This window comes from Typopeltis vanoorti, chromosome 2, assembly GCF_054136105.1.
Source record: "Typopeltis vanoorti isolate ZY-2024b chromosome 2, IOZ_Tvanoo_1.0, whole genome shotgun sequence".
Taxonomy (NCBI): domain Eukaryota; kingdom Metazoa; phylum Arthropoda; class Arachnida; order Uropygi; family Thelyphonidae; genus Typopeltis; species Typopeltis vanoorti.
The window spans coordinates 127,811,803-127,830,572 of record NC_143550.1 but is presented as its reverse complement, the minus strand read 5'-3'; the positions used below and the strand labels follow the sequence as shown (position 1 = coordinate 127,830,572).

Here is an 18,770-nt window from a genome sequence, read left to right as displayed (position 1 = left end):
CAAAAAAAAATCCAAAAAATATTGAAACCTACAAACCGCAACCCTCCCCCCCCCACAACAAGGATTACCCTAAAGCCATCACCATTCCCTACATCCAAGGCACCTCCGAAAAAATTGCCAAAATCTTAAAAAAACATGACTTGACCTCCTATTACAGACCATACAAAAAATTGGCATCCCTTATCTGCTCCACTAAAGACCAACCACTTCCCCTAGACCTACCTGGTGTATACCAGGTCCCTTGCAGCTGTAAACAGTCTTACTTTGGCCAAACAGGCAGGACAGCAAATATCAGAATTTCAGAACACAAGGACTACATCTGTTTTCACAAGTACAGCCATTCTGGTCTTGCAACCATGCTCTGGATATATACCACAGAATTATTATTATTATTACCCCAAGACCTCATGGAGTCAAAGACTCATCTGGTGGAAGAAAGCTAGGGTAATACACCGTAGAAAATGACAAATTTTCTACGGTGGCTTTTTTTTTTTGGGAGGCTTACATCAGCAGACCTTCAGTCTAACGGCCAAGAACACCTACTTAGCCCACTAGGGGGCACCATCAGGACTTTTAGAAGAACAATAGCTTCATCACTTCATTGTCAGTTACTGTTTTGTAGTGCCTACGTGCATGTGCTTTTTTTGTAAGTTCCTTTTGAAGATGGCAACATGACATTGTCGAAATATCGGAAATATTTATTAAAGTGTAATTTAATTTATATTCGTATCTACGTTGTCAATTTCTTAAGTGATTTAGTAATGCATAACCAACGTATAAGCCTGTCTACGAGAAGTACAAATAAGCTGTTAGTTATTTAACTGAAATTTACATTTTTCACTACATCTATGTTAAGATATTTGCTCTATTTTTTATATCTGCTATATAAAATTTTTGTTAAAAATTATCGTATGCATTTTATTTATTTTTGATGTACTTGTACAATCAATTTTTGCTTAATAAACAATTTTTGCTTATATACTTAATTTGCTGTTCTTATTTCGGAAACATTATCATGCTATGAAGTAAAACTATCAGTAAATATTTTTTTAGTTTTCTTTTCACATCCTTTTAATTTTCAATTTTTCCTGTAACAAGAAATGAGTACTGGCACCTATTGTTTTACACAAAAATCGCACCGATGCCAAGCATGAGCAGATGCTCTGGAAATGTCGAGAGCAATAGCATGTTTCTTCAAACCTTTCCCTGACACATGTCCAGTGACGCATAATGTGGGCTAAGCAATTCACTGGGGATCTGAACTGGTGGTGGTGGTATCCATACTGATGGTTGTTGATAACTTGTAGGCCTATACGTAGTGTAGAAGTTGACTGTTGATGATTTTCTCTGTTATTTTGGAAAGGATTAAGGTGGTGGTGATTGTTTGGCAGTATGAAAGGCAGACTTTCATCTCCCTTTTGTTGGGACAGGTTGGATATGTGCTTGCTCCCCAACCACAGGAAGCATATGGCTCCATTTCTGTTATTACCAGAAATGGAGGAGTGATGACAAATGATCGGCTTTATCTTCAGATGCTGATCCTCTAGCATTGTGCTGCTTTAGATTTTATCATTTGCTGTATGCAGATGATATAATATATTATCTGCATATATTTCAGACAAATTATGGAGACTACAACCGTGTTAGAAATAATTACTTTAATTTCCCGATGTTTCAACTTTCATATTAAGGTCATCATCTGGAGCGCGCGCGTGCACACACACACACACATATATATATATATATGAAAATGAATTTTTACCTTGGGGTTATTGTATACAATAACCCCAAGGACAATGATTTTTTTTGGAAAAAAAAAATTACATCAAAGCTATATTCTATTTATAACATCATCAGAGAACAAATTCATATGGATAGTTTTATTATAGCAATAGTTTTCTATATGAATTTGTTCCCTGATGATGTTATAAATAGAATATAGCTTTGATGTTTTTTTTTTTTTATTAGAGGTCAGGCCAGTAGAATAATGGTTGATTGCATCATTGTCTCTTTGGCATACTATTTGATTGAAATGCAATATAGCTTGTCTCTGTGTATATATATGTATATACTCCAAATGATGACCTTAATATGAAGGTCGAAACATCGGGAAATTAAAGTACTTATTTCTAACAAAGTTGTAGTCTCCATAATTTCTCTGAAATGAATGCTAATCACCATGTAGCACTAAAGGAAAAGATATCATCTGCATAGTCATAGTATGTTTAAGTGATGCCGAAGATACCCTCATCTGGATTAGGGAGAGAAGGATGGATGTATAGATTGGTAGGATATTAAAAGCTATACGTTGGCAAAAAACCAGAAGCATGTCTACCATTTAATGTTTTTGGCATAGCCCTTTCAGAGGAAGATTAAGTTCTGTATATTAAGAGGTTGGTTTTTTCCATAAAAAAAAAAAAAATAAGTATTTCAAAAGTCATTCTATGGGCTGCTCTTCCTTCAGATTGACTGAAGAAAAAGTATTCCATAAGAGAGGAAACTTACACAACATTCTGATTTAGTTATATAGAATTAATCTCTCTCTCTATATATATATATATTTATATATATATATATATTTTTTTTTTAATTGAAGAACTGATTAAGAAAAGGTCAAAATAGGTGGAGAGTAGAGAGATTTGGATAATGATGAGTAAATAAACAATTTGCATTAGGTTGTTTTACTGAAATGCTTAAGCAACTCTTCCAGCTTAGTAAGTAGAAATTTTGAGACATAAGCTCTTTCAGGCAAAAGAATAGCATCTGCCATTTCTTTCACCTGAAATATTGGATTGCATAAATTTTGAGTACTATTCTTGTCCTAGAATCACTCAGTGTAGTGATAGTGATTCTAGGACAAGAATCACTACAATGTGATGGGAGCCACAATGAACAGCAATGGTTACTTTTTTTATATCATCCCCCACTTACAAAGGATAGGATACCTATAGCACTATGATGGATAAATAAGTAGACCCAGTACAGCAAACATTGAACTTTTTTTCAAGCCACTTCAGACCTCCACTAAGCAGAGTGGTAGCCTCACATTTAGTGATGACCATCTATCATCCAAAGGCATTTACAAATATCCATGACCCAGTGGAATTTCAACCCACAGCCTTTAGCTTGGGGGAGGAGAGATACTGTCTATCAAGTGATTAGATTAGCTAGTTGCAAGTTGAAGTTCACTTAAGAATAAGAGGTTGAGTCCAGTTCTCTCTAAACAATGGATGTGGCAATATTTTTTATTGATTTTTTTTGTTTGGGTTTTTGTATTGTTTTTTGCTCTTCGTTGCCAGGTTTTTTTTATGTCTACAGTCTTATGTCTATGAATTAACATGCAGTTAATTTCTCAAGATCTCATTGTATTGCACAATCATTGATAATCAGTGTGTTGTTATGTTAATTTCATGTATATGAATTTATAACTGTGTGTGTGTGTTCATGCCCATTAAATTATAAAAATCAGTCAAACATACAATTATCATTACTTGTAGTGTTATTAATACCAGAGAACCACCAAGGGTGTCAATAGTTCGTTGAAGGATTGCACATATTATCCATACAGCTGTCATATATTTACTTGAATTCATTCAGCTACCTGCACTCACCCTCCAGAGACAAACCATTCCAATTACCCACGGTTCTATGAGAGAAAAATTTAGCTCTCAGCACTTTCTTGACTACATTCATTCTCAACTCTCAACCTTGCACTCATGTCCTCTCCCCACCCTCCATAAAATGAAAAATTCCATATACTGGTATTTTGTATGACCATTTCAGAAGTTTGTATGTCTGTTGTATCATCCCCCTCTTCTTTCTCTTGTTTGCTAGAATAAGAAGAAAGAGGGGGTAATATGCCACAAACAGTTGGTAAGGCACCTGTTCACCTTAAATCCTGCACTCTCATCTCCCATACACCACTTTTTTTATATTTATTAATCAGCCATCCTCTTATCCAAACTAGTAGTGTATAATCTACAATCATGGTGTATCCATTCCTCTTGTATAACTGAATCTTATTATAAAGTGTGAGCAAGTTGCTTAAACATGACCTTCCCTTAGTAACCCAATGCTGTTCATTGCAAAGTATTGATTTTCTGTATATGAGCTCTTGTAAACTTTTCCAAAATCTTCACCATTACTCCAGAGATACTAATAGCGCAGTAGTTATATAAAAAGTCATAATTTATAATTATGAATTTTTTTACAATTGTTTCTCTGCATTAGTATTTTATCAGTTGCATTATAATTTCAATGGTTCTTTATTGTAATTCACAGTTAAGTGTACAGTGAATGTGTTGTTTGTCATAAAGACATTCTCCTTTTGCTAATGATGACAGCATGTCAGCCATTACAGACTTCTGGCTTGTTGTTTAGTTGAACAAGTATGCATACTCACTGAAAACACTGATCCATGATTGACAGTTGACAGAGAAAGCATTTGGTGCTGGGGTAATGAGTAGAAAGAAGAAAAGAGAAGTTTGAGAATGCAGACCATAAAATTTTGTTTTCGGGAAAGCTTTCAAAAACTTACTGTCGGAATGTATTAAAAAAGGATTCCAAAGAGGAATGTTATCAAGATGATTAGTATTAGAAGGAGATATTAAATAGATGTTCTGTTTTAATGTTCGAAGAAATGCTAAATGGAAAGTTTTTTCCCTTCTATCTCAAGGATGCCAGTTGAATTATTTTCTTGGAACAAGTAACAGAATTAGAGAAATTTGAAACTGTGAAGTGGCATCAATGAAGAGACTCTACTTTAATACATTTGTTTATAAAGTAGTTAAACTTTTTTATGGTAAAGGATTTGTAATTTGTCATCATCATCAAATTCCTGACATATATCCTCAGGGGTGTACAAGATCTTATGATAGTACTATAAAATAAAGATACCAAGAAATTATATACTTGGTTTAATCCTTTATCCAAGTGTAAGCAAACAAAATGTGCACCTAAAATATTTTCAGGACTGGGGCAACTCGTGATAAAGGTGATATGACTTCACCTCACTTGCCTTAGTATCCCATAATACAAAGCACATCTCCTTGCGGACATGTATGATGCTTTGCATTATGAGAAGGGTCACTACATAGACCTCTGCATTATTTCAACCTTGGTATCACCTCGGGGTCTGGCTCCCACTGATGAGACCTCAATAAAGGTCGAAAGTGGTCTGGGTAGTGACCCTTCCCATAATGCATAGCATTATACATGTCTGCAAGGAGATGTGCTTTGTATTATGGGATACTAAGGCAAGCGATGTGAAGTCATACCACCTTTACCATGAGTTGTCCCAATCCTAAAAATACTTCAAGCACAAACTTTGTTTGCTTACACTTGGATAAAGGATTAAATCAAGTATATAATTTCTTGGTATCTTCATTTTATAGTATAACCAAGTGGAAAAACTTTCAATAACTATCTATCTCTAATCCAGAGTATTATTATAATAAGGTGCGACACCTTTTGCAACTTGTATATAAAAATATGACTTCTGCATTACTTCAACCTTGGTATCACTTCGGGGTCTGGCTCCCACTGATGAGTCCTCAATAAAAGTCGAAACCAGTCTGGGTAGTGATCCTTCCCATAATGCATAGCATTATACATGTCTGCAAGGAGATGTGTTTTGCATTAGGGGATACTAAGGCAAGTGATGTGAAGTCATACCACCTTTACCATGTTGTTGCCCCAGTCCTGAAAATACTTCAGGCACAAACTTTGTTTGCTTACACTTGGATAAAGGATTAAACCAAGTATATAACTTCTTGGTATCTTTATTTTATAGTATTTTATTTATTATTTTACTTTATTTTATAGTAAGCAAACATAATTGTTGGAAGTTTTTCCACTTGGTGGAAAAACTTTCAACAATTATGATAGTACTACATGAAAAGTTACATCATTACAAACATCGACAATTTTCCTCCAGATTAGCTTGTTATCTGTTAACATTCCAATATTATCAGATCTTATATTTCTGTCTTCTAAGGCACTTTTTACTATATCAGTCCATCTGCATGATGGATTGAAAGAACACTTGTTTAGCTAATCTTTCCTCTCCCATTTTGTTAAGTGGCCATACCACCTGAGATTAGCTCTGCTAACACATTCCTGAATACTAACAATATCAAGTTCTATCCTAATATTCTTATTTTTAATATAATATTGCCATCTGTTCAGTCCCATAATCTTTCTTAGGACCCTCATATCTGTGGTCTCCAGTCTTTCATCAAATGATTTATTTCTAACACAGCTCTTGGATCCATAAGTTAAAATTGGTTTGAACACTGTTCTGTATACAGCTTGTTTAGTGTTTTGACTAATCTCTCTCTCATTTCATATAAATTTATTCAGTTGACTTCCTACCATACCATCTTTACTAATTATGCTGTATATTTCCAAATTTAATTTGCCATCTTCACTAAAAATTGTGCCCTAAATAGATGAAATGTTTTACTTGTTCTATAGGTTCTTCATTCATGTGTAATTGATGTTTTCACTTTCTGACTGTTTTCATTGTCGTTGTCTTTTTAATGCTGATTTTCATATCAAATTTATTACAACAGTTATTCAATTTGGTCAGACTTGTCCTGGATTTATTTAGGAGTTTAACATCATCTGCATAAAGTAAACAGCTGAATTTAACATCTCTAATTTGATATCAGGTTTAAGACTGCTTTCCTTCATAATGTGATCTATATAGATGATGAATAACAGTGGTGATAATATAAACCCTTGTCAGACACCTGACTTTACATCAAACCATCTTCCTATACCTCCTTCAAGTCTAACTGCTCACAACTTAAATATAGACTATGCATTGCCCTGTATAATGTTCCATTTACTCTATATAACCAAGGGTGTAGTACTAAAAGAAATAGTGCCAGGGCTCTACCTTAGAAATAAATATCCAGAGCACGAAGTGTGGCATTATTATTGCAACAGCCATATGGCAGAGAGATTGCCTTGTTTTCTGAAACGAAAATGACAAGAGCGGCAAGCTGCTATTTTTTTGACTGAAAGCTGAAAATGCATTATAAGTCTCATTATTATAATTTATTATAATAAATTTTAAAATTTTGATAGTTTTAAAAAAGTACTGGGGCATCGCCCTGGCCTGACTACACCCCTGTATATAACTGTAGTGTATTGAAAAACTTTTCCCTGGACACCTCATCGTATACTTTTTGCAGATCTACAAAGCTTAAATACAGATTCTTGTTATGTTCCCATGATTTCTCAACTATTTGTCTAAAAGCGAAAATGAGATCTTAACAACCTCAGTTTGGTTAGAACCCAGCTTTTTCTTCTCGAAGTTTCTTTTCCAACAATTTTTCTTAGCCATTTCTCAAGAATACTTGCATAAATCTTACCAGGAACACTCAGTAGTCTTCTACAATTCTCACATTCAGCTTTATTCCCTTTTTTATAGATGGATACTATGAGCGCTCTACTCCAATCATCTGGAACTTGACCCTCTGAACAGGCTTTCTGAATTATGCAGTGTAGCCACTGTAAAACTTTCATGCCTCCATATTTTAGCATGTCTGGTCAAATATTATTATCATTATTATTAACATCTGACCTCCATGGAGTCAGAGTTCACATTACAGTTCACAAATATCATCTACTCCAGCTGTCTTTCATATTTCAGGTTTCTAATAGCTTTTTCTACTTCAAGTATAGTTATATATTCCAGATGATATTGAGTGTTGTCTACCAATATACTATTACTACTTGTTTCATTTAGCTATATTTGAAAGTAATTACTCCATATGTCAAGAATATCTTCAGCTTCAGTTTTCATGTCTCCTTTATCATCTCTAATTCTTTTTACAGTACTCTTTCCTTCATTTCTGAGCTTTTTTAGTGGCCTCCAGAATATTTTACCACCTTCCTAATATTTATATTCTACGTTCTTACCAAAGTCTTCCCATGACTTTTATTTAGCTAATTTTACACAATGCTTTCTTACATTTTTCTCTGTATTCCTTAAGAGCACAAACTGACTTACTTGCAAGGAACTTTTGATATACTTTCTTCTTTCCTTGATTGCTTCTTTAACTTCCTGAGTCCAGCATGGAGTTCTGATTTTTCTGTCCTTGTAGATTACTTCACAACATGCCGCTGTGGCTGAATCAGTCAAAGTTTTCTTAGGATGCCACTGAATCTCCAATGTTTGGTGCTTGTTTTCAAACTCTTGCAGTTTTTCTTGAATAATCTGGGAGAATTCCCCCCCCCCCACCCACCTCTGTATTAGAGAGGTGTGTGTGTGTGCGGGGGTCTGGCTAACTCACCTTTAGTTTGTCAGAAGAGACCAGATAAAGGTTCCTCACGTCGCAGACAGGAATTGAACCCAGGTCCTTCCGACCAAAGGGCTTCGTTGGGCTATACTGACTGAGCTACATCGCTGGCCTGGTTGGATGAGTGGTTAGCATTTCCACTCTCTAGTCAAAAGGCTACGGGGGTTCGAATCCTGCCATGGACATGGATGTTTGTGATTGTCTGTGAAAATACTAGTGGTGGTGGTCGGCGGTAGGTGGTATTGATGATAAACTTAGTTGTAATTGGTGGATTTGAGTGGTAGAGACGGAGAGTTGTAGAGTAAGTACCCTCCCTCGATGAGTCTTTGGACTCCGTGGAGGTGTCATGTAATAATAATAATAATAATAATGTTTGTGTATTTGAGTCTACAGTTCACATCTGATAGCTGTTCAAGTTTAATTTGTTTCAAAACTTTCTTAAACACCCTTCTTTTCAATATCAAGTTTGATTTTATCCTACTCAACACTAAATGGTGATCACTTCCTATTTCAAATTCTCTGTTTACTCTTGTGTCCTGAACCAATGATAAAACATCACTGTCTACAATAACATAGTCAGTGAGGCTTTTCTTATTTCTTGCTTCTTCTCCCCACGTGAATTTGTGCACATTTTTATGTTGGAACATGTAGTTAATAATAACTGTTCATGTCTTGAAGTAGAAATCTAGCAGATACTTACTGCTATTATTATCTTTGCTCTTTTCTCCAAATTTTCCCAAAATATTTGGAGAAAATCCAACAAGGACTTTTCCTTTTTCATTGTGTCAGCTGCTTTCTCTAATCCCTCAAAAAATTCCTCCATTTCTTCCTTAGTAGAATCTTCTGTGGGACCATAAACACAAATAACTCTCATTATCCAGTTCCCCATTCTGATATTATCCCACATCACTTTACTTGTTGGAAGTTCTCCTTTTGGAGAACCAACAAATAAAGGACCAACTGGGTAGCAGCCCTTTCCACAATGCATATCGTTATACATGCCCATAAGGATATGTGCTTTTCATTATGGGATACTAAGACAAGGCATGTGAAGTCATTAGCTTCTATATATGAGTTGCCCAGTCCTGAAGTTACTTCAGGTGCAAACTTTGTTTGCTTACAATAAAGTTAGTTTAATTGTAAGCAAACAAAGTTTGCACCTGAAGTATCTTCAGGACTGAGGCAGCTCATAGTGAAGGTTGACCAAGCTCTCATCACTCTCCTTGCGAACATGTATAATGTTATGCATTAAGGGAAGTGCCATTACCCAGACCAGTTTTGACCTTTATTGAGGTCTCTTCAGTGGGAACCAGACCCAGAACTCGTGATACTAAGACAGAAGCAATGGAGAGGTCATATTTACCTATACGAGTTGCCAAAAGGTGTACTACCTTATTATTAAATTACTCTGGATTTAGAGAAAGATGTTGGAAGTTTATTTTCCACTTGGTTAGACTATAATAAATTTAGTTTAATGCTTACACTTGGATAAAGGATTAAACCAAGAATATAATTTCTTGGTATGTTTAATTTATTTTATTTCACATTACTTTATATTGCCTGCCATTATCCTCATATTTAGTGTTTCATATTATAGCTACTCATTGGAAGTTTTTCCACTTGGTTATACTATAAATTAAAGATGCCAAGAAATTATATTCTTGGTTTAATCCTTTATCCAAGTATAAGCAAACAAAGTTTGTGCCTGAACTATTTTCAGGACTGGGTAACTCGTGCAAAGAGGATAATGACTTCACATCACTTCCCTTAGTATCCCATAATGCAAAGCACATCCTGAAGGACATGACTTGAATAAATTGCACGAATGGGCAGATAAGTGGAGCTGTCAGTTTAGTGTTGAAAAGTGTAAGGTTTTGAAATTTGACAAGTAAGGATGGGATGCAAATTATACATTTGGTAGGGAAAGAAACTTTAAAAGAAATAGAGGCAATGAGAGATCTGGGGGTGGGTGGGTGGAGTGGACAAGGACCTGAAATTCAGGGACCACATTGCACAAGTTGTGAAGATGTCACATTGGATAATGGCAATGATGCGAAGGACACTCTGGTATGCAGAAATAAAGAAGTTATGATGCTATTGTATAAGGCTTTGATCAGGCCTCATATGGATTATTGTGCATAGGTTTTGTTGCTGGGTTTTCATGGTGATGAGAATATGTTAGAAAGGGTTCAGTTAAGATTCACAAAGGTAGTCAGTGGTCTTTAGAATGTGGAATACGAAGACAGATTGAAAGAGTGTAAATTGCAAAGCCTCTTGAATAGGGGGGGGGAAGGGAGTTGTTATCAGGTTGACACTGAGGAGATTTTTCATAGAATGGGAAAGGGGTGTAGAACAAGAGGCCATTGCTAGAAATTGTATAAGGAGGGTGTGAGGAGAAGGTTCTTTGCATGGAGAGGGGTTGGTGAGTGGAATGCTGCCTGTGTGTGTTGTGAATTTAGACATATTGAATCAGTTTAAGGCACAGTTGGATGAGCATTGTGTGCAAAAGTGTGTAACAAATTTAATTTAATCCTTTATCGAAGTGTGAGCAAACAAAGTTTGCGCCTGAAAATATCTTCAGGACTGAAGTAAGGTAGTACAATACCGGGCAACTCGCAGAAAGGTGGATGAAGCTCTCAACTCCTTGTCTCAGTATCTCCCATAATGCACAGCACATCTCCTTGCGGACATGTATACTGCTATGCATTAAGGGAAGGGCCACTACCCATACCGGTTTCGACCTTTATTAAGTCTCGTCAGTGGGAGCCAGGCCCAAAGTGGAGATACTAAGGCAGAAGCAATAGGAGAGGTCATCCTTACCAAAGTTGCCAAAAGGTGTGCCACCTTATTATTAAATTACTCTGGATTTAGAGAAATATGTTTGAAACATCTTTCATGCAAAAGTGTGTATCTCCCACAACGAGTCTGACTCCATGGAGGTCAGATGTTAATAATAATAAAAATAATAATTTGTTGCTTAGAAAGATATCACCTGTTTTTGTTTTCTTTGCTTCAGGAACACCTATTACATCAATTTTGTATTTATCCACTTTTTCTGCTAGTTCCATTTCTTTTCCATTGATGTGCTTCTCATGTTGATGGCAGCAATCTTGATTTCTGCTGATGTTGAGTTGGGGTTTTTTCCAGTAGCTGACTTTTTGCTGTTTACCCTGGTTTCCTGGCAAAAACAATTTGGAATTCAAATTCTTTTTGTCAGATTTTTTGACAAATTCTTTTTGTAAACAAAAAGAATTTGTTTAACTGGGCAAGGCCCCAGCTGACATGAAATTCCATCATGTTGTACCATCATTTTGAGTTATGGTTAAAACCATTAAGAATACAATTTGGTCAGCTAAATCTCAAACTGTCAGCCCATCCTCATTCATTCAGTATCTAAGTAGATACTTAGTAAGGTGCACCACGAGAAGGTGAGTATTGGACATCAGGTCAGAAATTCTGATCAGTTCTCTGCATTCCCCAAAAGGCCATGTGGCGATCTCCTCCCAGTTATCCAGCCTTGACTTTTAAGCACCCCCTTTTTGATTTGTGTGTGTCTTGTAATTAAACTGCCTGAGGTAAGAATATATTCAGTGAGGATAAGTGGAACAATATATGGTAAATAAGGAAATGCATAATCCCATGGAGGTTAAGAAGTAGTAGTTTTATATTTTGAGAAAAGGTCTGATAAAGAACTGACTCCAATGAATATTTATTGTTTTCGTAAGAATTTGTTGTGAAAAAATATATTCAGTCTAGTAGACTGATTAAGTACATGTAAAACCAATTATTGATATAATGAGTTAGTGAGAGAATTAATTTATCTTTTAAAGATAAAGGATAAATTAATCTCAAAGTCTAGTTTTTATTTAGAAGGCCTTGGATCCATTAGTTTTGCAGTTATTATTTTAATTTTATTTACCGTGTGTGTGTGTGTGTGTGTGTGTGTGTGTGTGTGTGTGTGTGTGTGTGTGTGTGTGTGTGTGTGTGTGTGTGTGTGTAAAAAGAGAGAGAGATTTATTTACTTTCATTAAATATATATATTTTTAATTTGATCTTGAGTCAGTTTGTCATTTCCTGGATTGAAAAAGGAATGAATTTAAAAGTCATTGCACCAATCGAATTGAACTCTTGTAAATTTATTTAACACTTTGTATGAAACAGTAAGGTGAATTTTGTAAAGATACATCAGGTGTGTACATCATCACACACACACACACACACAACAAACACAAAGCTGATGTGTCTAACTTTTATCTCTTTACAGAAATCAAAAATTAGATGCATTACCTTTTGCACTACCCTTGTTCAACCAGGCTATTATACATTCTTTCCATCCTGTTGGATCTTTCCTGAGCTGAGATTCAAATTATTCAACTGGCTCAAAGAGCCTAACCAGATCTGAGCATTCCTTTAGACTGTGCTGATATCTCATAAGCCTCTCTCTCTTTTGCTGAATTTTATTGCACACACCAGGTTGATCGCTTTTATCAAAATGGGCACTCTTTAGTTGAATAATCTCTTCTGGATATGTTGCCACCAAAATACCATCTTCATTCATTTAGAATTATTATTTTACATTCATTCTTTCTTTTACTTGTAATTTAATTATATAATTCTTGGGTTATCTTTAGCTTTCAGAGCCAGTTTCTTTTCATACTCATACTTAGCTTTCCATACAATAGTTGTAACTCTTCTGGCCTTTGTACCTTATAATCTTATCATTTTCTCTACTGACATCATCCTTTTGTATAGGGTATTCCTTCCACATAATCTTGCGTAATAAGATGGCAGATCTATTTCACTCCTATTGTATTTATTCTTCGAACTCTAGGTACACATTCTTATATTGTACCATCAATGTATTTTTCTAATACTTCCTGTGCATTGCTTATATCCTTCCTATGCACTTCTGATATCTTTCTCATCTAGCAATCATTACCATAGGCTTGGCCTAGTATTCTCCTCAGTTGGTCATAATTTCCTGCTTTGTAGATTAGCATATAACATTTTCTTAATGGAACATCCATATTCTTAGCCACTTGTGAAGTCAGTATAGCATAATTACTATCATTAATTGGAGGTAAAACAGTCATGTTTTACTCACCCCCCCCAACACTATAATCAGGTCTAACACTCTTTGACCTCAAGTTCCTTCTGTCACATGCTGCTTAAGAAAGCAGCATGTGACAGAAGGAACTTGAATTGCCTCAGATAGCTCAGTAAATTGGGCTAATTTTACTCCATTTCACACCACATGGCTTCAAACTCACTGCTACATAGAAAATTGTCACTAATATTGTAATGGCTTTCTATCTTAACTGAACTCATATCTGATGTCATTGACATCACATTTACTCCTCTTCCATCTTGTCTATCCTTCCTAAAAATACTACCCTTTATGCTTGGGACCAATCAGTATATCAGCCTCTGAGAGCCAGGTCTCACTACTGACAGCTATCTGAAGCCATAAGGTATTCACCGAGTCAACAAACTCAACTCCTGCCATTTGTGTACAGACATAGTAAGTTATCTGTATGTTTTTTATGTACTTACCTCTGTAGTCTGCATGATCCACTTAGACAACTTTCAGATCTCTATTCATATCTAATTCTTAACTTATACAGACATCCTCACATACATAATAACTTCAAACCAGACATACATGCATTTATCTATAAAAATCTTGTAAATGATTAAGCACATTCATAATATTAACATAGCCTCCGTAGCTCGGTCGGTTTAGATGAAGCCCTTTGTTCAGAAAGACCTGAGTTCGATTCCTGTCCAAGACATGAGGAATTTTTAATTGGTCTCTTTCGACTAAAGGTGAGTTAGCTGGTCTCTTACGGAGGTGAGGTGGGGTTTCACCCAGAAACTTGGGTTTTTCATCCCCCAGAACAGGCAAACTGGCCCCATGAACACACACATCTACTAACATAGGACACTTTGAGAGGCATAGGGCTAACCACCTTATCCTTGAGTTGCGGTTGTGAGGTCCAGCAATAGTTGGAAAGTTGTGGGCACTTAAGTGTCTGTTAGCACCACTGGAAGAAGAAGATAATATTAACACAGTTACATAACTTAGTCACTTTTACACATAGATTCTCTTTCTTCATTTCTTCAATCATGATATAGTTTCCCCTGCCTCTGTATTATATCTCATGCCAGTAAATTTGTCCTCCTACCAAATGCATTCAAGTGAAGACCTTCCCTCTTATATAAATCCATTCTTTCTTTAGATTCACTTCACACATCCAAAAACATGCAACCATTCTTCCTACTTATTTTCTTCATTGACATGACTAGGAAATACATGACAAGTATACTGCATAGTTTCTCCTGCCTCTGTATATTAGATCTCATGCCAGTAAATTTGTCCTCCTACCAAATGCATTCAAGTGAAGACCTTCCCGCTTATATAAATCCATTCTTTCTTTAGATTCACTTCACACATCCAAAAACATGCAACCATTCTTCCTACATATTTTCTTCATTGACATGACTAGAAAATACATGATAGCTAAATCAAAGTAGTACTGACTCTTTTCCTCATAATGTTACACTGTTGATTATTGTACAAGCCAAACCATTAACATATATAGCTAGAAGCTGTGAAGCATGTCCTAACATAGCAGAAAAATGGATGGATAAAAAAAAAATTGGATATCCCCCCCCCTCGCCTTCTTTTTTTTTCTTTTTTTGTAATTTTTGAAATGTTTTATAATGAATATTTAAGATATTTAATTCATTATTTTTAAATTCTTGATAAAACTATTGTAAACTGCAATTCACCATATACACCAAGTTCATCGTACAATTCTTTATTGCTTTCCATTCATACAGAACAGAAAAAGAAGAAAACTGATTTCGTGTATGATCTTTTAGATATTTTTAATTAAACTACATATTTTGATCTTTCTTAAAAACACTGTACAGACATTGTTTCATCTTTAAATTTATTTTTTTCATTATTGTAAGTTCTTCCTGGCTTTTTTTTTTTTTTTTTTCAAAATGTCCTCTTTCACTAACATTTGGTTATTGATATGTTGTAATCATCCTCCTTCGCAATTCACTGACTCATTTGAATGTAAAGTTTGTTAGGAGTTCTAACACAAATACATACTAGTGAGTAAGCCATTTTTTTTATTCATTTGCTGTCTTGCCATAGGAAATTCATATTATTTCTTATGGAAGCAGTTCTAGTACTTGACCTACTTTTTGCTGCATTTGTGTGTATAGGTGGTGGTAATGTCTCTCCATGGAAAAAGATTTCAATGGGATCCTTTATAGCATTTTTAGGGCTGCCTTAACATTTTCATCTGATTTAAACCTCTACACATACGTGTATTGTGGTGTTTTACAATTGTGATAGTTATGACTGTTCACATGGTGTTTGTATTCTGGATTTGTGTGTAAATAGAGAATTCACTGTATACTATATTCATTATGCCAAACTTATTCTTTCAGCTTGAGTACACTATCAATCAACATGCTAGGCAAAATGCAATGAAAATGCTAATAATCAACTTTCTCTATAGCAAACACCACTATAAAACTACCGTGAAAAGTCTCAACCAAAGTCCCCTAGACATAGTGTTACACCAAAAGAAATTTGCCATAGCAAACTATTCCTGTGGTCTCTACAATTTGCTATAGTGAGAGTTGACTATAATAACTCAGTTTAATTATAGATCAGTAATAACTAAAGTCACTTTATTTTAATTAGATAAGAAGAATGATTGGAGCAGCCTTGTCAGTTGGTAATGGAAACATTTCTTTGGATGATATTCATTGGATGCTGAATAATCCATGCTTTAGTAACTGGATGTCATCAGTTAATATTGTACCCCCATATGGACTATATTTAGCACATGTTGAGTACAAAAAAGAAGGTAACAGCATTTTCTTCGTAGAGTTTTCAGTATTTCAAGAAGTAATCATATACAAAAATCTATAACAGAATTAGTGTGTGTACCAGTGGTGTTGCGTGCCAATTTCTGTTGTATGGCTTATGCAGCCCATGCTATAAATTTCACTTCAATTTGACTGTATAATTGCATTTTTATCGATGTATGAAATTTTTAAGAGTGCATAGAGCGTAAGCACTCATCTTAATTCATCCAGTGTAATTAATTGTAGGATAACTTTGAATACTTTAATTTATTAATTAATTGTATCCAAATCTGCATAGAGTAGGGAACAATATGTTTGTTTTAAGATATATTAGAAATCAGTAATGAAGGAGAGTGCTATATTTGGTTGATATATTTGAATTACTCAAAGGTGTAAAATTTGGAAGAAGAGGATGAAGCTTACCTCCTTCGACTACAATCATACAGTCCACAAAAGCTCTGGCAGAAAATGGGACATTCATTAGATCATCAATACTGTTTCCCATTGTAAATATGGGCAAAAAAGTTATAAATTATTTATAGAATATTATATATATTAAAACTTGTCTATATTAGTGTCCTAAACATGTCAGTTTCACACTTCACACCAAAACAGATGAAACCCAGAAAACAAAAACACTACTCATGGCAAATGACAACATTCAGTTGGATTGGTTGATGTAATAACCAATCGCAGCCAGTTATTTCCTGGTGCTATTGTCTCAGCACACACCCTGCCTCGCTCTGGGTGGTTTAAAACCACTATAACACTAAGAATTTGATCCCCCTGCACTATTTATACTTCTTTTCAAAGGGCTCAAAGGTGTCTGTATTTGTGACTGCACACCCAGGCTATTAACGCAAATGTGATGCAATGTTTATGCATCAAAAAAAAAGTGTCCCTCTTCATGAAGCATTGGTATATTGTGTTTAATTTTAGGACTCATGCAAAGACAGGAAACAATTAGGGGAGTCTTTACCAGAAATAAATGCAAAAATATAATATCGGTGATATTGCCATTCCATGGGTGTACACCTAGCACACCTAGAATATACACCCCTTGTGTGTGCGTGCATGCATGCATATACACACACACATTTTAAAGACATAAATAAAAATTCAAATTACAGATTGAAATAACCTGGGTAACTATAGGTATCATAGTTTATCTTTTACTGGGATGCAGTGTTTCTCATTCTGTATGGCCATAAAACTCAGCGTTGTTCTGCAAAAAAAAAATACTCTTCACTTTTTGATATAAGTGTATACAATTATGGTAAATGATAGAGATAGTAAAGCAGATTGTTGTAAAATGTAAATTGCTCAAAAAAAGTTCCTGTTTAAAAGTAATTAATGCTATCATTAATGGACCTCTCTCAAATAAAAATGACATAAACCATATGATTGTAAAATTTATTCAGTGACTGTTAAATTGTTTTTACACAGTTATTATTTCAAAGATATTAATCATTTTTTGATAACATAGAAGTATGTTATCAAAAAACTACAGTTATCTGGTCCATTCTGAATGCTGATTGCTTAACATCTAACATTGGTTAAATGTTAATCAATCAACCAATTACAACAGTTAGCTGTGTCTTTGAGTCTTGCAGTGGATAATCCTAGGGAGTAGAAAGAAGGAAAAATAGTACCACTCCACAAGCATGGTTCTAGCCCAGAAGTTTTCAATTATAGACCAGTCTGTATAATTGCAGTTGTAGTCAAGGTATTGGAGAGATTAGTTAGGAATAGAATACAAAATTGTGTTGATGGACATAGCACTCTTTAGTGTGGATTTATAAAGAGTAGGTCTTGTTTTAGCAATTTATTTACATTTTATGATAAGGGTGTTGGAAGATTTTTCCACTTAGTTAGACTATAATAAATTTAGTTTAATCCTTTATCCAAGTGTAAGCAAACAAAGTTTGCACCTGAAGTATCTTTGGGACTGAGGCAACTCATGGTAAAGGTGGACCAAGCTCTCGTCACTACTTGTCTTAGTATCTTAGGGAGATACTAAGAGTAATGATGAGAGCCTGGTCCACCTTATGGAGATACTAAGACAAGTAGTGATGAGAGCTTGGTCCACCTTTATCACGAGTTGCCTCAGTCCCGAAGATACTTCAGGTGCAAACTTTGTTTGCTTACCCTTGAATAAAGAATTAAACTAAATTTATTATATTATATTTTATGATAAGGATGACAAAGTGTTAGATAAAGAAGAATTGCATACAGCGATACTTTTGGACTTTGCAAAAGCATTGCATAGAACGTACCAACAAGTTGTGTATGATGGAGCAATGTCTCAAAAAAGGTGGCTAACGAGTGGAATGTTCTTGGACCTCTGCTGTTTAACTTGTTTGTAAATGATATATCATGTGGATTGACTGGGAATCTTCAGTTGTTTGCTGATGATGTAAAGTTGGGGAGAATTATAAGTAGCACTGCTGATGTTAATTCCTTTCAGGAAGATTTCAATGAACTTTTGGCTTCAACAAATGAGTGTGGTTGAAGTTTTAATATTAATAAGTGCAACATGCTGTATTTTGGAGAGCAGAAATATAAGGC

General features: G+C 35.0%; 1 protein-coding gene across 1 annotated transcript in view; it reads left to right on the top strand.

Annotated features, from left to right (window-relative positions):
* Positions 1–18,770, top strand: part of LOC150109421 (tRNA pseudouridine synthase-like 1) — a 141,361-nt gene that overhangs the window by 106,252 nt on the left and 16,339 nt on the right. Inside the window, exon 6 of the mRNA XM_090408112.1 lies at positions 16,036–16,201. Within this exon, the coding sequence (XP_090264238.1) occupies positions 16,036–16,201 (166 nt within the window). The remainder of the gene's footprint in view (positions 1–16,035; positions 16,202–18,770) is intronic.